The sequence below is a fragment of the Gymnoscopelus braueri genome, assembly GCF_963280865.1.
Source record: "Gymnoscopelus braueri genome assembly, chromosome: 7".
Classification (NCBI taxonomy): domain Eukaryota; kingdom Metazoa; phylum Chordata; class Actinopteri; order Myctophiformes; family Myctophidae; genus Gymnoscopelus; species Gymnoscopelus braueri.
The window spans coordinates 20,724,007-20,744,173 of record NC_137608.1 but is presented as its reverse complement, the minus strand read 5'-3'; the positions used below and the strand labels follow the sequence as shown (position 1 = coordinate 20,744,173).

Here is a 20,167-nt window from a genome sequence, read left to right as displayed (position 1 = left end):
AATATTTATATCTATTAATTTAAGCCTCGAATCAAGCCATCATGACATGACATGAATCATGACCATAAAACGTTTTTTTCTGTGATTTTTTTTATTTTATATTTAATTATATGATATACTATATTTAATAAATACCCTTTGTTTTGCCGTTTTCAAACAAATAATAATCACAGAATCAAACGTTTTATGGTCATGATTCATGTCATGTCATGATGGCTTGATTCGAGGCTTAAATTAATAGATAAAAATATTTTTGGAAATGTCAATGGGAAAAATGCATTGAGTTGTTCCTTCCGGCACCACGAAAAACCAGGAAGTGGGCGGGAACTGCGATGCTCTATTAGGCTTAACACAACCAATAAGCCATTCCACGTATCAAGAACATACACAACGAGGACCCAAACATGCAACCAATGCATGCTAATTGAACGAGCTTAACGAGTTCAGGTGGAGTCATAAGGTGCCCTTCACTTCACATACTCCTCCCAGGGTAGAAATAGTGCTGCTACAGTACAGACAAGGTCAAGCTTTAGTCCCACAACGCTACAGGTCGCCACAGAGGGTGTGTGTGTGGCATGTACTGTACAGTATGTGTGTACAGGGAAGTGGGGTTTCGTTTTTGAAACATGAGTGAGAGCTACACGTGGGGGATTGTAGCCATAACATCCCACACCAAGAGGCTCCTTCTGAAGTGGAGAGTGAAGCGCGAGAGAGAGACACAGGCCGACTACCTCAGTTACGCTGCGTTTTGTCCCTGCCGCCACTAGCAGTGATTCATTTTAGGCCTGTGGAGTGGTGGTGACATGACTGGTGACATTTCTGCCAGTGTCTTAACTGTTACAGCCTGTCTGTCAGCGATGCGGAAAGTTGTTAGGCAAGGGGGGAAAAAAAAACAGAATCTTTGCACTCTTTTATCCATATGAACATTACAATACACATAACGCTAAATCCCCAATCCGAAGGTTATATATTGACACACACTTAACCCATTAAGACCTGGAACGCATCTGTGTATTTTTTTTTATTTGAGCTAAAAAGCATTATTTTACACTATTATACACATTTTTTTTCAAAAATAGCAGATCTACAAGCTCAAAGCGTGGCACGAGTGCCGCGCTACGAGCTTGTAGATCTGCTATTTTTGAAAAAACGTGAAAATGTGTGGAAATCTTTGAATATATATTCTTTTAAAGCCAACATTTTTAACTTGAATCTTTGCTTCTGGGGGTCCCTGGAACAAAATATTTTCAGATGGGGGTCTGCGGCCAAAATCGTTTTGGGGGGTCCTTGACATGAAAAAGTTTGAGCACCACTGACATAGAAACATACGTTTCTCAGAATACTGTTGCGATTTAGAAGACATTTGTAGAATCGGCAGGTCAGTCTCACACTATGACAGTGACTGTGTCATAATATGATGCATAATCTCCAAAACATTGGGATGTTACCATTTACAGATGTCTGTCACGGCAGATTAAATGATGTCTAGCATGATGTGTTTTATTGTCTGGAGCTGCATGATTAAAACAATGAAATCATTATCCTTGTTATGGAGGGGCTATAGAGAGGTCCCCAGAAAGACTCTACACCGTGGGTCTTAAACAAGGGGTCTGGGACCCCTAGGGGGTCCTCAGAGTTACTGCAGGGGGGGCCGCCAAATCTTCGTGTCATAGGAACTTCTTTTTTTTCATTAACGACTTGAAACCATATCATCCCTATACTGGGGGTAATATTTGCAGAAAATATCCGATCTACAATCTACAAGCAATCTACAAACTCACAACGCGTCGTATAGTGAGTTTCTATATACCGGTAGGCTATTTTCGGTGAAGAGATTTGGTGTAGAGGGGGGAAAAAAAGAGCAAACCAAGTACAGAGCCAAGGGCTCTAGGACTAGGCAATTTAGCACAGACTCTGTACGGGGGACTTTACTTTATGAGCCTGGCCCCATGGCGGTGTTTCGGAAGAGCTACATCTTAAAGTGATCTTATATCTGTGCCAGTGGGAGTTCTGTGATGGCCGCTGCAAGAGGGAGACGCTGGGTCAGGAGTCTATTGTTTCCTATACTTAGAATTGGTAACGTGTGTGTGTTGGCCTTCTCACGACACACTTAGAAGCGCAATTGTATATGTCTCCAAACTTCGCGCAAATATAAGTCATGGGTTGCCTCATTAACCAGACTAGCTTTCATGCTTTTAATATTTGTTTTTATTGGTAAATGGTAACATCCCGTAATTGTTTTTGTAGTATTCTTTTTACTTTGATTGAAACTGAGATTTTGTGCAGTAGGGGCATGCTTTACTGCACATGTGTGCATAAACGAAACGTACAGTATACGCATAGAGAGCTACTGCGCAGGCTCCTCCTCCACCCGTGCACATTCTGTTTTCGTGTCACTTTCTGACACACATGCATGACTCGTGGACAAAGAAGTGTTCTGATGTTGTACAAACATGGACTTTGGACATCACTTTCAAACTGTTTGTTATTAAATGAGGCATTGTCACTTCGTGAGATGCGCATGCTACAGGTTATTATTTCAATGCGTTGCGTGTGTTGCACCGTTCGTGGACACAGTATAACTAGAAAGAATGCGTGCACAAGTCTGTAAACAATAAAACAAACTTGCTGGGTGCACGACTCCAATGTGCTCACCAAAAGCAGAATAATGCCCGCAGTCACGGAATGTCCTTCAGAAGCAGAATCAACTTTATTGTCAAATCACAGGTTTACAGGTGAAAATATTTTTTGCGCGCATTTCGTCGTTTTCGAGACAGGTAGAGGTAGAGAGAGCAGGAGAGAAAAGAGGACAAAAATACAGGATAGAAACAGGTTAAAGGCAGGCTTCCAGGTGGGCTTTTTATGGGTTAGGGCTAGGCACAAGTATCGCGTACCACACATTGCCTAGTGTTGACAAACAACGTATACGACAAGCAGAACAGACATCACTTTCTGGGACAGCAGATGCCAAGCGGACAGAAAAAGCACTGTGTTGCAAACAAAACAAAACGGACATGACTTTCTGCTACACGCAATGCCAAGCGTGTGCGTTTGGCTCACGCTATAGAAACAGGTAATAATGATTTCAACGTATTGTGCATGCGTGCGCGTGTGTGTGTGTCGTGACTCTGTTGAGTTACTTTATTTCTTTGCAAAGATCCTACATTATGTAGGCACATGTGCATGGGTGCACGCAAATAATAGTATAAGCACACTGCGTCTGCGCTAGGGCATTCACGAATAATGATTTTTAGCATTCGAATTATTCGACCTATAAGTATTCGAATATTCGATTAATCGATTTGATTATAAACTAGAAAATGTGCTCCTCGGAGCACAAGTCTCCGCCAGCAGACCTGTGCTATTTTAATCAAACGGCTTTGCCGTAGGGATATCTGAATTTGATCTTTGACTTGTTGTGCTTCCACCATGTACTGAGCTGCCAGGATGCCAGTCTATGTCTTTAGCAAAACGGCCATCACAATGCAAAAGGCGTTGGTTAAAATATTTTCTGTGTGTGATGTTTTTTGCTCTTTCTGTTTTTAAACCACCACGGCCATAAGGGTACTTTGATGGGTTTGCCAACTTTTCAAACCTTCGTCATGCGTCCCACTAGCCAATCAAAAGCATTGGTGTCAACATATTGTCACGTGTCACGTGGAGCTTGACCAATGTTAGCTTGGCTAGGGACGAAGGGACGAAGCGAAAACATACTCTCCGCCTCTGGCGGAGACAAAAATAAAATAATAATATATATATTTTTTTTTCAATGGCATTGATGACTCGACTCAAGGAATGCGAGTTGACGTCACACCAGAGCTCACAGCTGCTTGTCTGCTGCAGAAAAGCAAAAAAAAGAATAATCGAATAGTGGTTTGATAGTCGAATAGTCGGTTTGATAGTTGAATATTCGATTATTCTGTTAATGCCTTAGTCTGCGCTTCTCAATCTCAACACTTTACTTGCAGAATAGCACAGGGCACACAACCACACAGTATTACTTTCAAGTTATTTTACTTATAATAAAAAACAATTGTGCTAAATATGCCAAACGATCAATGGCCATATGACGTAATTACTTTTGAAAACATTATGCCAGACAACATGCATTTAATCATCACCATTAAATACAAGTGAATCTACTGAATTGATGAACATGTGGCTCTATGAACTGTTAGATAAGGAGCAACAGGAGCTCTTGATAGGCTTTCAGGCAGGAAGGAGCCAAAAGCCCAGAAAGGCGCTATTTTCTAGCGTTATACTTGCACACAGGTGTCACGCACCAGCCGATCTATAAGGAGATCTGCTGCTACAGTATTTGGTGCACCACATCAGCGCACAGCTAAGTATAAATCATCCTTTAATTGTGTGTGTGTGTGTGTGTGTGTGTGTGTGTGTGTGTGTGTGGGGGGGGTGCTATTTACATATACCTAGAATAATGTTTGCAATGCAAAGTCAACAGTGCATGACATGCTTCTGACATTGTATCAGTGTATTACTGTAATCTTCTAAATTGACTTAATTGAATCTCTCCGTCAAAGTAAATTATGATCTGCTACTTAATGTCATATGTTTGAATGAGTCTGACATTAAGCAAGACTCATAAAACCTGATCCTAGTTATGCAAAAATATTATGTCAAACCTCAGCTGCTGAACAGCCTGCTGCAGATCATTCTATGTATTCCAAAACACCTGACCAAAAAGGGTCTGAATTCTGTGTTCTAGAGCCCAAGCCCTATTCTGTGTACCATTTACTGGCAGCGGAGCAGAGAACATCTTGGGAGCACATGCCCTTCGAGTTCCTCTCATGTCTAACCCTAACCCTGTCAAACCAGATGAACTCATTATGAAGAGGGAGCCAAGATGGAAGAAATCAGATTCATAGACAATCATTTCAGATTCATAGACAATCAGTACCAAACAACTTTTGTTACACATACTGTACTATATACATTATGGCTTTGCCCTGTTGAGTCAGGGACAAGAGACAGCCTGGTGTGGAAAGAATGTGGGGAAGAATTGATCAATTGCTGTGAGCTTATGTGTGTTCACCGAATGTTTGCCCCAGAATAGGGGTTCAAGTGGTTAATAAACGTGTTGGCTGTACCTCTTGTACATATATTTCCAAAGACATGTTCTGTTACGTATTACTGATTTAATTGTGTATGTAGTCAGGCTTTATACTAAGGCCGCTCCTTTTTTCCGTCAACACTAAATGAATATACTGCAGCCGATATATCGTTGATCAACTGTTGTGAACTTAATGTGTTCGCGGAATGTTGATCCCAGAATAAGGACGCTAAGTGGATAATAACTTAATTGTGATTGGCATACTGTAATAGCCCATCACAGACATGCAAATGTCTACTATAAAAGTTGTCTGGCTTTGTCTTGCCTGTGGTCCTGGATTATGACCAAATATGGACAAACACCCATATATGGAGATCACCGTTGTAAGGCTACGGTTTGTGAAGTCAGACCAGAGCTCAGAGAGAGGGATGGAGGGAGAGAGGGGGGGGGATTGTGTGTGACATCAGACCAGAGGTCGATGAGACAGACAGACACAGAGAGAGAGGGATAGGGATATGTCATGTGATGTGTGTGCATTGGTCGAGAGGGTTCTCTCTCTCTCTCTCTCTCTCTCTCTCTCATCTCTCTCTCTCTCTCTCTCTCTCTCTCTCTCTCTCTCTCTCTCTCTCTCTCTCTCTCTCTCTCTCTCTCTCTCTCTCTTCTCTCTCTCTCTCTCTCTCTCTCTCTCTCTCTCTCTCTCTCTCTCTCTCTCTCTCTCTCTCTCTCTCTCTCTCTCTCTCTCTCTCTCTCTCTGTGTACATCTGTGTACATCTCATCCTACAGTATATGTACAATTAACTGTCAACTTGTGGAGCTATAATGCCAGTGACTGCCTCTCTCAAACATAATTGACATCAGGAATCAACAATAAGACTTACAGAGAAATTTGAATTACTGACCCTCATCTGAGAGTAAGATGGAGAGACGTAGGTAGACAATGAATGTGTTATGAGAGAGACAAGGAGGCAGAGGTGAGGATGCACAACTGGTACTCACTTGCCGTGCTACTTTCATGGCTGCATGTAGAGATTCCACTGCATCATCATCACTATTGTTAGCTCATGCCTCCTGGTGTAGATTTGCACACTACTGTGCACACACACCTTTCTAGTTAAACATTTTATTCCCATTAAGGAGGGTGTAAGTGATTGGTGAATGGTTTTGTAAAAAGAAAAAAGACATGTAAAATGGAAAGCTCTACATTCGGATACAGTGTTTGTTCAGTGACGGGAGTCTCCCGAGCTCTTTAACAGAAAATACATTTTCAGGTCGAGATACCAATTCTATTCAATTACGCTTGAAACGGACACCGCTCCCACGTTAATGAATGACCGGCCGTGCTTTTTTTCCGCTCCGGGCGGAAACGCATTGACCAGACATCCCGCTGCGGCCAGGTTTGGCGAGAACAGTCGTGCACAAACCTCCGTGCACAATAAAGAGCGTGAGTGTCATGCTTCCAAGGAAGCCCAGCCCACATGGACTTAAAGGACACTTTCCCATTTCATTCAACAAACAATGAACCGACATGACAATTCACCATGTTCAAAGAAATAACCAACTAAAACATCCAACTTATGTACAGGGCAAATTAATAATACAACCTAAAATAGAACACCCTTGTAATTGGGCCTGTTAATTCACATCTTAACAGGAGACCCGGCATGAACCTACTTGAAAAGCTGGGCTTGTCTTCTACTCCAGGCTCTATAGAAACAAAATTTGCCGTCTTACACACTTCATTCTTATCTATATCATGTCGTTTCAGTCTTCTGCCTGAACATACCTGCTACTGGATGAATCACTGTGTGGGTGCCAACTGACAAGATGATGAGTGTGTATGTGCACACAGTATGTGGATGTGAATGCCATGGTGTGTGTATATGGATGACATGAATAACTGTCTGTATGTAATGGTTTTTACTTTGATGCCTGAAATCAACATGTGGAAGGAATATCACATATATGTCCAAGACAAATCTCTCCATGGAGATGGTGCCTCGCTTGCACGCGGGGAATGTACCAAATGAACTGGAATCAGTGTTGCCAGACTTTGCGAGAGAGCAACAACCAACCAGGTATATGAAAACAAGCGACTATTTGAAAATAGCCGATCTACAAGCTCACAACGCGTCGCGATGCGACGCGTTGTGAGCTTGTAGATCTGCTATTTTTTTTTTATCGAGAAAACAATTGAACAATGTGTAATATTTTTGAAACATTTTAAATACACACATCTTGTATGGCGCTCCCTGGCACAACATCTTTTCAGATGGGGGTCCGTGGACAAATACATGTTAATTTGGGGGTCCTTCACTTGAAAATTGAGAACCACTGTATTAACCAATTAGGAAGAAAGCCCAAATAAGCAACTACACTTTAGAAACAACCCAAAAAAAAAACGCCACCGCCGCAACTACCAATATTTACAAGCAACTTTACAGAAAAACAAGCCCAAAGTCGCTTATGATAAGCATGGCAATGACAACACTGACTGGAATATAAAGATCCGGCAGGAGTGCTCAACTACCTGGTTTGGCGTCCGTGCAGCAGGCTTGTCCTGGTGATTGGCCAGGATGAGGAAGGGCAGTGTGCAGAGCTGCGGGTGCTGCAGGGCCGAGTGGAGTTCATTGCGCGCCGCCTCCAGGTCTTCGTCTGAAGACGCGCTGTCCAGGACGAAGACCACACCCTGCGATCCCTGGTAGTAACGGCTCCAGTATTTCTTGATGTTGTCGGCTCCTGCAGCAAGACGAGGTAAGTGGAGGTAAAAGAACAGAACTAAAAACAACAACAACTCCCACTTCCCTCTCTCTTAATAGTGACTATTTCCACCAAAATATGCTTTTATCGTCACATAATTAATTTGTGCATTAAAGTTGCAATGAGTAAAACACGGATTGTAGTCTACAAGTCTGTGATACTATGTTAATGCTGACAAAACTAAATCAAACAAGTTCAAACTAGAAAAAGTGCTCCTCGGAGCACAGGTCTCCGCCAGGTCAGGTAGGTTATTGTGGCCTCCTGGTGGCGCTATAATAGGCCAATGTGAAAAGGGTGCCATTTCTTCTTAGGCCTTGCACGGCAATCGGACACTGACTGCATTCATGATTTGAGGCATTTCGTTAAAAACATTTGTTTTGCAAAATTAGACCTGCTGGTGGCGCTATAACAGGCCAATGTTAAATGGGTGGCATTTGTTCCTCAACATGGGGCGGCCATAGCTGAGTGGTTAGTGAGCCCGCCTAGGGAACCAGAGGCCCTGGTTGCCCCAGGTTCGATTCCAGGCTATCCCAGCATATGTGCCGATGATATGAAATTTGTCCCTGAGCAAGACTCTTAACCCCAATTGCTCACAGGTTCTCATTGGAAACAAGACCGCAAGGCCTTTCATGAACGACCTGTTAAAAGGAATTATCCTTTATCCTTTTAACATAGTGTGAATGTGCGTGGACAGTTTGACCTTTCGGACCTCTAAGGAGTTCGCATACAAAGTTTTACACAGATCGGTGCAGTTATAGGTAAAAACACAAATCGGCCTGTTATAGCACCACCATGAGGCTAATTTAAACATTTTCAAATGCCATTTCTTCCTTGGCCTAATGGGAATGTGCGTGCTTAATTTCACGGAAATTGCATGCTGTGTTCATGATTTGAGGCATTTTGTTCAAAACGGAGCACTCCTGCAAACTTTGGAAGACATTTTTAGCCAATCAGGATGGAATATGAAAAATCTGAAAGACCCGTTTCGTTTAATGACTCTAGAGATACTGTGTACCGATTTGCGTGATTTTTGGCCAAAATCTGTAGGAGTACTGTCAAAAAATATGTTTTGCATAAATCTGCCTCCTGGTGGCGCTATAAAAGGCCCATGAGAAATATTTGGGGCAGAGGTTCTGAATTGGCATCCAGGGAGTGTGTGTGCACAGTTTCGCTGCGATCAAGCCAACGGTGCTGGAGATTAGCTGGTCACAGACGGACGGACGGACGGACAGGGGGCAAAACATACTCTCTCGCTATGCCTTTCGGCCTGGCGGAGACAACAATATTACATTTTATAATGAGGATAATATTTATGCTGATGTCAGTGTAAGCAACAGGAGCAACAGATATTAATTTGTATGTGTTCTTGATGTTGACATTGCGCAGAAAAATCCTCAATTTAATTTGACTTAAATCAACACTGCTTCTCCCAAATTTATAAAAATTAAGATTATGTTTTGGCATTTCTGCTTTATTACAATAGACACTGAACAGAGACAGGAAAGGCAAGTGAGAGAGGGGGGATTTTGAGTGGAAACTCTGGAATGATGACTATGAAAACAATTGGCACACATAGTACGGGATAATTCACAATTCAACGAATTCACAAGGTATAAAAACAAAACAACGGAGTTTCCCTCTGTTTTCAGTCAAACCCAAAAAACCACTGAATTTTTACAGTGTGAGGCTTCAACTGCCACTTTGCACGCCAAACATCTCAGCAGCTCCCCAAGCCACTGTTACAACACAAAAGACCTTGTATATCTTCAAAGTAAGAACAGTAACCCTTTGAATTATTCAAACACAGTCCGGGATTATTTTCAATTCCCCACAGTGAGTGTGGGATACAAATACCGTCCCCTCCCCCCCGTTCGATTTATAGTGAACAACATATGGTTCCTTTTTCTGTGAGGTAATTTGGGGCAAGCACATCCGCTCACCAAGGTTCAGTGCGCCACAACTTTATTTGTTAGTGTAAGTAATTTGAGGAAGAGACCTACATGCTCACAAAGTGAGTCATTCCTGTCCCCCTTGACACCCCCCCACCCCCCATTCCATGCCGTTTCCCTTTCACTGACATTGTGGGCAAGACCTGGGGGAGGGAAGAGAGGCCGCCCCGCTCTCTTTATGAAAGACAACTAAAAAGCAGACCGGCTAAAGCAAAATAAAAAATACAAATAAAACGTTGTCATTCCAATTATGAAACATCTCTGAGAACTGTCAAAACATGAGAAGTCACGTTCTCCAGCTGAATCCACTGGTTCAGTCACTAAAACGGAATAAAATGAAACCAGATGGCTGAGAGACGCACCTCTGGGCACAAACAAGTGTTTAACAAACTTCTCAAAGTCCCTTTAAGGGGCATGGCCATAGTCCTCAATCACTGCTGGAATTTATTGTCAGACATTTCCTTCGGGATCAATAAAGTATCTATCCATCTCTCATGTTGATTCCAGTTGAAGTGAGTAATACGTTTGGTTTGACAATGCCACTACTACGCCTCTGGGCGACTGAATTTCCCCCGCCGGATAATAAAGCTATATCCATCTACTACGCTACATATCATACACACACACACACACCTTGCAGGGATAGACATAAATGGCCTGCTGGCCCAGAACTACTATTTAAACTATACAGGCCAGCAGAATGCACCATCCACTTGCCCACTTCGGCCAGTAAAAATAATGTTGTCTTGTTAATTATCGCTACAATAGCGCTTCGTGAGCCCGATGTCACAGTTGGATGGAAAGCAGATAAGTCAGCCCAGCAGAGCGCACCTGCAGTTCACTTGCTCTATCCCGTGAGACATGCGTGTTCACTGCAGTCTTGCAGCGGCAAAAAGCGATGTTACTTAATTAATCGATTCATGTGTGTGGTAAAAAAAATGTTTTTAGAACCACCAGTAACCAGCCACATATCGGGCAAAAAAACTGGTTACGAAGAAAAGAAAACAAACAGAATATTTGAGGGAGAGTGATAGCCGACGACAGGAGAAGGGAGAGATAGTTTGACAGACAAGCAGAAAGTGCATTATGAAAATAATACTCATAGCAGATATTTCATCCTCCTACAATCAGAATGAAGTATTTATTTTGCAATGACCATTATAAATATATTAATAATGAACAATGTCTTCATAGTATCTAGTTATAGTACTCTATTTACTGATTTACACATGGGATATGGAATAGGCCCAGATGTGTTTTTCTCTATTACAGGGTCAATTCTTGATAATTGTTCCTGAGCAAGTGGTTACAATGGTGTGGCCAGTAATATTGATTTGCCACAGCAATGGAAAGTTTCCCTTAATATATACCTGTGCCGAAAGCTTTGAATCTGTCTCACTGGAAGGTTGCAGGCAGGTGCCAGACACAACTCATCCCCTGCAGGGTTTTTCATGGGTCAGTATTTGTACCTGTCCTGTTTATTCTCTACATGCTAGCCACCTGTGACATTGTCGGCCTGTATAGCACTTCATTCTGCTGCTATGCTGATGACAGCCAACTGTAAATGATGACCGCCTTAAACCTCTCCCCCACCTCTTCACAACATTGGTTTTGACAAATGTTCTTCTTCTGCTGATCTCAGGCAGGATTTTCCAGAACAGCACTGCACGGATCCCAATGAGAGTGTGAAAATAACCCATCACACCCCACCCTATGTTCACTACAATCCCTGACTCCCCATCTCCTCCAGCCTTTGTCCTCACTTTTCAATGCATCCACAAAATACCCCTTATACTCCAACCTCAGATGTTTAGTCCCTAAACCTAATAAATTCTAAACTTCTCCATACTCCCCTGGACTAAACTCTACACCACCAGAGGCTCAGACATCTTCCCTCTGCTAGTCCCCGAATGGACCACGAATTCTAAGGACATCCCAGAGTCTGGATTTGGAAAACTTCCGTGTGTAGAAGAGCCCTCTCTTGAACTGCTAAGCGGTTAACCACAGCATTTACCCATTATTGTATTTTATTGAGTTTGGAATAGATTCCATATCAAAGGCAAATGTGTTACAAATACAACTGCCGTGACAGTGAAGCAACACCAGTTTTTTCATATCCCAGCTACTATTCTTACTTCATGCTCTACGCCAAACAGTCATTTTCAATTGTAAACAATGCTGACACTAAAACATGCATTCATTAACTTGAATACGGTTTTCACATATGTACTGTATGTAAAGATTCAAAAGTCAGTGCCCAGTTACTTGTGTGTATAAAAAGTAGTCGCAAAAAGTAGTCACATGCACATCGAACATACGTATAGGCTAGGTGGTGGATAAAAAGATGAATTTTCAGTTACTTGTGTGCATCTATTAATTTATACTTGACATTATTCTTTCATTAATACTTTACTGGGGATGCACAGGTTAACTGACCACATGACCACAATGTTCACGCTTAGATTCCGTCTAGACACATAACCTACAGTATGTCACCATTTTCCCTCTCTGCCCCCAGCTTCCGGTCTCTTCACTATCCTATCTACAAAAACTAAATATACTTTTTGGGTGGTGTAGCCGCCCCTATAAGTGGGGTTGGGACACCTCATTAGTATTAGTTTCCTGCACTGTGATTGGCCCACTTGGCCCACTTTCCTGTACTGTGGTTGGCTGACTCTATTGGCTGACTCTATTCAGCACTGTGATTGGCTAGGGAGACACATGATGACATTAATAACCTATAAATAGGATTATGCACTTCCAAAAAATCAATATTTTTTGGAAGTGAGCTTCCATCACTATGATGACCACTGTGATGACCACACCGCCCACTTCACACTGGGTGTGATTTTTTACCTGCAGTTCGCCTTTTATTTCTGAACTGCCACTTTGCCTACTTTATGCTTGCATGTTTTTCTATGTATAAATGGGGCCATATTTCTTTCCAAAGTCAATCTCATAATGTACATGTACAGTATATGATAGATACTGTACATTGTACTGATACTGTTTATTACTGTACTTAAAGTCCATGTGTGGAGGGCAGGCAAGGTATTTCTGTTCTGTAGTAAGCATGTGTCTGGTACTTCTTTCCTTTTCCTAGTACAGGGCAGATTTTTCTGTATCTGCCCTGTATTTCTTACAGCTGTACTGCCATTGGCAAATAAATCAACCCCATGGTATCAATAAAGGTCAGTCAGTCAGTGCTGACACAAATGATCACTCAAACACATTGATTTAGTACAAAGGGCATGCCTATACCAGTGTTGATTTTGACAGCACATTTTGATTTAGTTTTAGTCTTTTGAATACAATTCTGTTTAGTTTTAGTCATATTTTAGTCATCTGAAATGTTTTAGTTTTAGTTGACAAAATATTAGATTTTAGTCGACTAAAATGTATTTTGGCGGGCCTAGGTGGCATCGAAATGCCTGATTCATACTCAGCTGTGTGCTGAAAATAGCAGATCTACAAGCTCACGTTGTGAGCTTGGCTATTAGATAGGCTATTTTCGGAGAGTAACACCTGCACACAACCAAGCATAAAATGACTTGTCTTAGTTCTACTGGATCTCTTCTCCACTAGTCCCGCCCTGACATTTTAGTCTAGTTTTTATTTGTTGACGAAATTGTCAGTATATTTAGTCATAGTTATAGTCATCATAGCTTAGTTTTTATTTCGTTTTTATTTCGTTTTTGTCAGTGAGAAAAGGTAGTCGACGAACATTTTTCGATACAGTTTTAGTCGACGAAATCAACACTGGTCTATACTGTATGAGAAAAACTACAACATGTCCAATTTGTCAGTATTGCCCTCCTCCGTGCTTTACTGTGGTCGCTTTATTTGCCTTCATGTTTTCGTTGTTGTTGCTCATAGAGGTAATTGCCAAGCAGTGATGAAGTGTGAGGCTGCCAAGTGTCTAAACATCACGCAATGCTTCCATGACATTTACCCCTCTTCTTTCTTTCCTTCCTTCCTTCCTTCCTTCCTTCCTTCCTTCCTTCCTTCCTTCCTTCCTTCCTTCCTTCCTTCCTTCCTCCCCCACTCCACAGTCCTCACACCTCCCATTGGAGTGGAAAGTTATCAGACAAAGTGGCACTTGAGAGATTGCCTGGGAAGTTTCTCTCATCTTTGCCTGGAAATCGGACGGAATGTCAGTCATGTTTCAGTGGATCTCACTGGCAACTTCTGCCACCTATTGGTCTAAGAGGAGGATTTCCAAACGTCACATCTAGATCTTTAGGGGGTGCTGTCTGCTCTACTGCATACCGTTACTTATTGTTAATTAACCACTTAAAACATTAAAATAAAATAAGAAGTTTTTGTTTACACAATTTTAGAAATGTTTTGCCTATAATGGCAAAAAGGGATATCAGGTTGAAAATGGTTAAAGGAACACTATAAGACTAGAGCCAATTAGTGATGAATGTTTAATTCATCCATTTCCTCTTTTTCTTACTTACTGTAGTTTGGTCCTTGCTTTCTCCAGGACCTTGCATGACATACTGTATATGTTTTAACCTTGTGCACTCAAAACGACCTACAGTACAGTACTGTATGTACAGTACAGTACAGTGAAAGGGCAAAGTGAACTTATGAATGAATGGAAGGATGATGTCACTCATTAAGGGGCGGCCATAGCTGAGTGGTTAGTGAGCCCGCCTAGGGAGCCAGAGGCCCTGGTTGCCCCAGGTACGATTCCAGGCCACGCCAGCATATGTGTCGATGAAATGAAATTTGTCCCTGAGCAAGACTCTTAACACCTAATTGCTCACAGGCCCTCATTGGAAACAAGCCCGCAAGGACTTTCATGAACGTCCTGTTAAAAGGAATTATCCTTATTCATCCTCACTGATTCATACATGGATTGTACTCTGTGATTGGCTAATCCAGGGGTTCGCAAACGCTTTCAGCTCGAAACCCAAAAGAGAAATTTGGTGTCCCACCGGGACCCAAAAGTACAATATTATCAATTAATTGATAATATCAATTAATCACTTAAGCACTGTTTCATGAATTGTGAAAATAGCCGATCTACAAGCTCACAGTGGCCACATCAGAATGCGCTGTTAACTTGGAGATCTGCTATTTTTTTGTTTAGTTTTTTACTGGATATTTACTCGCGACTTGCGAGTCGACCCATGAAAACGGGCCCTATGTTTGTGAAACACGGGGCTAATTCATTCATTGTGTTGGCTTTGACCATGAAGTATGAATTGAATCAAGCCAGACTCTGAAATATCCACAAATATATGTTAGATTAACATGAAATTTCCATTACATGAACAAAGGCAATTTGGATAAACATACAGTAAGTGCCTTCATTCAAAGCACAACATCTGAAAGTTCCACAGATTAGTATGACTGATATCTCAATGTTCACAGTTTAGATTCGAGTACACTTAAATGATAAAGCATAATGCTCACATTATATACTCCGTCATACCAGAATCAGAATCAGAATCAGAATCAGAATCAGTTTTATTGTCACATCACAGGTTTACAAGGTAAAAAAGTGGGTGAAATTCTTTTTTGTACATCGTTCCCATCGCAACGTTAGTTTCCATAGAAAGAAGAGGGGGGGGGGAGAAGAAGAGGGTGGGGGGCAGGTGGGAAGGAGATCAAAAACAAGAGAGCAACAGAAGGCCAGACAAGTTATCTACATATTTACAAATTACCTGAGATAATAAATAAAACTAAAAAAACTAAACTAAGGTGCCTGAGCATAGCAGCAATGTATTGTACTGTGCATGTTATACTTATACTGTGCATGATAGACAAGGACGTTAAGGTGCTTAAGGAGCACAATAAAAAGACCCAAAAAAAGTCAGTGCGTTATACAAGGGATTAAGGTGCAAAAGGTCAGTGCGTGTCCACCTAGAGTGGACTGACCCTAGTATAATCCGCATGTAGCTCCATGAGGGAGTGCAACAAAAAGTCATTTGTACCTGGTGTAGTCCACAGGTGTGTCCGAGGGGGGGGCTAAAGTCCAAGTCATTGTCCCTGGTATAATCCACAGGTGTGTTCAGGAAGAGCCAGAAAAGTCTGCGCCGCCTGCTGTCAGGCTGCTGAACTCATCCAGGCTTATGCCCCATTCAGCATTCTGACAGCGGCTGGATTGAAACTACACCAAAATCTGGTGGTGGAACTCTTGATACTGCGGTAGAGCCCCTTGCCCGGTCGCGGTCGTTGTAGGGGGTTGAACAGTCTATGACTTGGGTGGTGCTTGTCCTTGATGATGCGCTTGGCTTTGACCACGCACCGCTTTTTGTACAGTTCCTGGAGCGCTGGGAGCTCGATTCCCATTATCCGCTCTGCCGATCGCACTACTCGTTGTAGGCTGACCTTTTCTCGGGCAGTGCAGTTCCCGTACCAGGCCGTGACACAGCCTGTTAGGATGCCTTCGACAGAACTGTTGTAGTACAGCCTGAGGATGCGACGTCCTACTCCGAGCTTCTTCAGGCGGCGGAGCCAGTACAGTCGCTGCTGAGCCTTTTTCCTCACGTGTGTGGAGTGCGTCTCCCATTTGAGGTCCTCCTCGATGTGTACTCCGAGGAACTTGAACTCGCTGACCCTTTCCACTGCAGCACCGTCGATGAGGATGGGCGCATGGTCTCTCCGCGGCCTCCTGAAGTCCACGATCAGTTCTTTGGTCTTGTCGACGTTAAGAGAGAGGTTGTTCTCACGGCACCAGTGTGCCAGTGATTTGATCTCCTCTCTGTAGTCAGACTCGTCGTTGTTGACGATTCGGCCTATCACTGTCGTGTCGTCCGCGTACTTTATGATGGTGTTGGAGACATGTGTGGCTATGCAGTCATACGTGTACAGGGAGTAGAGGAGAGGGCTCAGCACGCATCCCTGGGGTGCTCCGGTGTTGAGGGTCAGGGGGTCGGATGTGATGCTGCCCATTCTCACCACCTGATGTCGGTTGGACAAGAAGTCCTGTATCCAGTCGCACATGCTTGGGTGTAGCCCTAGGTGTCTGAGCTTTTTGTCAAGTATTGCTGGGACAATGGTGTTGAATGCTGAGCTGTAGTCCACGAACAGCATACGTACATATTTGTCCTTCAGCAGCTTGTTGTCCATGTGCGAGAGGACGGTGTGGAGAGCCATGGCAATAGCGTCGTCGGTGGATCTGTTTTTGCGGTATGCATACTGCCACGGATCCAGCGAGGCAGGTAGCGTGGAGCTGATGTATTCCCTCACCAGTTTCTCGAAACACTTGCTGACGATCGGGGTGAGAGCAACAGGTCTCCAGTCGTTCAGGCATGTCACTTTGGCCTTTTTGGGAATGGGCACAATGGTTGACATTTTGAACCCTGCAGGGACCACAGCCAGGGAGAGGGAGAGGTTAAAGATGTCAGCGAAGACACCCGCCAGCTGGTCTGCACATGTCTTAAGGACCCGGCCTGGAATCCCATCAGGTCCGGCTGCCTTGTGGATGTTGACCCGTGTGAAGGCTGTACGCACTTCTCTCTCCGAGATGGTTAGAGGAGGGTTCTCCTCTGCTGGTGCTGCTGATGGCCCCGCTTGGCTGCCGCGGTTGGAGCTGATCTCAAACCGGCCGTAGAAAGTGTTCAGTTCGTTGGGGAGGGAGGCAGGCGGGTTCACCTCGCTTCTGGTTCTTGTTTTGCAGTCTGTCAAGGTGTGTACTGCCTGCCATGTGCTCCTGATGTCGCCACTGCTGAGTTTGTCTTGCATCTTTTTTGTGTAGGCCTTTTTCGCCTTCCTGATGGCGCTGTTTAGGGCCGCGCGCGTCGTGTTGCGCGTTTCCACGTCGCCAGATTTGAAACCAGCGTCCCGTTCATGCAGATGTGCACGTACTCCGCTGTCCATCCATGGTTTCTGATTGGGATAGATCCGAACTGTCTTTTTTGGGACTATGTCATCTATGCACTTGCTGATAAAGCCAGTGACTGAGTCTGAGAGTTCGTTGATGTTATTCCCAGCGGCGTTCTTAAACATCCCCCAGTCAGTCTGGTAGAAGCAGGATTGTAGCATAGCGTCTGTGTCCTCAGACCAGATTCGGATTTCCTTCTCAACGACCGGCTCCCTTTTTAGCCTCTGTTTGTAGGCAGGTAGCAGCTGGATGGCGTCGTGGTCAGAGCTTCCTAGCGGTGGGCGGCGGAGAGCTTTGTATCCATCCTTGAAGGGCGTGTAGCAGTGGTCAAGAATATTGTCACCACGGGTACTGCAGGCGACATGCTGGTGGAATTTGGGAAAGACCTTTTTTAAGTCTGTCCGGTTGAAGTCGCCTAGGCAGATGACTGCGCAGTCCGGGTGGCGATTTTCTTGTGCACTGATCGCCTGGTGTAATTCCCTCATAGCTGTGTCCTTATTAGCTCCAGGATGAATGTAAACAACGGCTACAATCACGATGCTGAAGTCGCGTGGTAGGTAGAAAGGACGGCAGGCTATGATTAAAAGTTCAAGGTCTGGTGAGCAGTGACTGTCTAGGATTTTAACATCTTTGCACCAGTTGTTGTTGATCAAGGCACAAACTCCCCCCCCACGTTGCTTACCGCTCAGTACAGGGTCTCTGTCTTTCCTATACGCGGTGAAGCCAGGAGGAGTGATAGAAGAATCAGATGCTAACTCCGTTAGCCACGTCTCTGTTAGCACAACAACACAGGTCCTCCTCGTCTCTGCGTTGTATTTAACGCGCGCCAGTAAGTCGTCCATAGTGGTCACTGTTCTTGATTCACACAGAGATCTAACGTTCGCTAGCAGGATTGAAGGCAGTGCAGGTTTATATCCACGTTTTGTTGTTCTTACGAGAAGACCCGCTCTAGTGCCTCGCCGCCACGGTCTTTTTCGACGGGGGTATGTTGTTGATCCGGCCGGAACAAAGGGTACCCCACCCCCCCCCCAGCCGAGCGGGAGGTTTTCGGCAAAAAAGTCCGGAATTCTGTGTGTAATCGCTGTGCTGATGTCCATAAGTGCTTGTCTGTCATAACTCCTTAGACACGCGACGGTGTAGGGAAAAAAGAGAAGGCTAAAAAATACTAAAAAGATGGAAAAACGTTGCGATGCTACGGAGCTTGTACGAATGCGGCCGTCTTTCATGGCGCTTCCGCTTCCGGGAGTCGCATGCCGAAAATAGCAGATCTACAAGCTTAACCACTTAAACCCTCTATTCTTAGTGAAACTGACCTGGGTTGGCTCTATACTTGGTCTGCTCTCGTTTTCCTTCTACACCAAATCTCTTCGGCAGACATACAGTAGCAGATCTACAAGCTCACAACACATTACAAACGCGATGTGAGCTTGAAAATTGGCTATTTATGACGAATGTTCCCCCCAGAACAGGGGGGTGTTAGGGTTCAAGTGGTTAAAGCATATCTATGCTCCTGTAGTGGAGGCCCATGCTGTGAACCTAACCACATTAACCCTGGTGTCCCTATTTAGAGCCAATGTTCAAAGAATTTCAACGTTATTAAACATTTTTCAAATTCTTTGAAATTCGATGCGTCATGTTGTGAGCTTATAGAACGGCCATTTTTGCTATTCGTAGTATGACGAAGTACGTATAGCACATACGTGATTAATCAAGGAACAATATATAGACCATGGATGTATTAAGCGTGCCAACGTGTCGTCACCACGGGGGGCGAGGCATTGGGCGTGCCATTGGGCAATGTTAAGTCAACCTGGTTTTTACCCCTCAAAGATGTCCGCAGCTACCAAAAGACACTTGTTGACGCCCCCTTCAGGTTTTTTGGCACGCTCTATAGAACATGTAGATGTGCTGTGCATAGCTAGGTAAACCATCCCGGTCGTGGAATTCACATTTCCATGTGAAATGTGAATTCCGCGACCGGGATGGTTACCAGGCTAGTGCATAGCATGCTTTTCAGTGATTCACTGTATATATATATATATATATACACACATTATATATATATATATATATATATATATATATATATATATATATATATATATACACATTATATATATACACATTATAAATATACACATACACATATATATATATATATATATATATATATATATATAACACATTCTTTTCTGATCCTCATTTTCCGCACCCTGTTACTGTGGCCCTTTTGATTTAATGTGAACAGTTTGGTGTAACCCTGGTGAGATACTGTACTGTACTGTACTGTACCTTTATCCTCAGAAGCTACATGAAGTCTGAGATCCACATTGGAGTCAAGTCTGAGATCCACAATGGAGCCACGCCGTTCCCATGTGGATCACGAAATCCACATGATTAACACAAAAAAAATTGAAACAGAGCTACATGGCAAACAGCTTAAACCACAACCAGGGACAACATTTTTGACATAAAAAGAGGAGTGGGCTTGTAAAACAAAACATCGAACATTCCATGGAGGCCATAGCTAAACTATTGATAGACAAGAAA

The 20,167-nt window shown here is 43.4% G+C and overlaps 1 protein-coding gene across 1 annotated transcript in view; it reads right to left on the bottom strand.

Annotated features, from left to right (window-relative positions):
- LOC308088312 (ADP-ribosylation factor-like protein 15) overlaps window positions 1-20,167 on the bottom strand; it is a 181,478-nt gene that overhangs the window by 73,376 nt on the left and 87,935 nt on the right. The window contains exon 4 of the mRNA XM_080432716.1: window positions 7,599-7,807. Coding sequence (XP_080288842.1) covers window positions 7,599-7,807 — 209 coding nt within the window. The remainder of the gene's footprint in view (window positions 1-7,598; window positions 7,808-20,167) is intronic.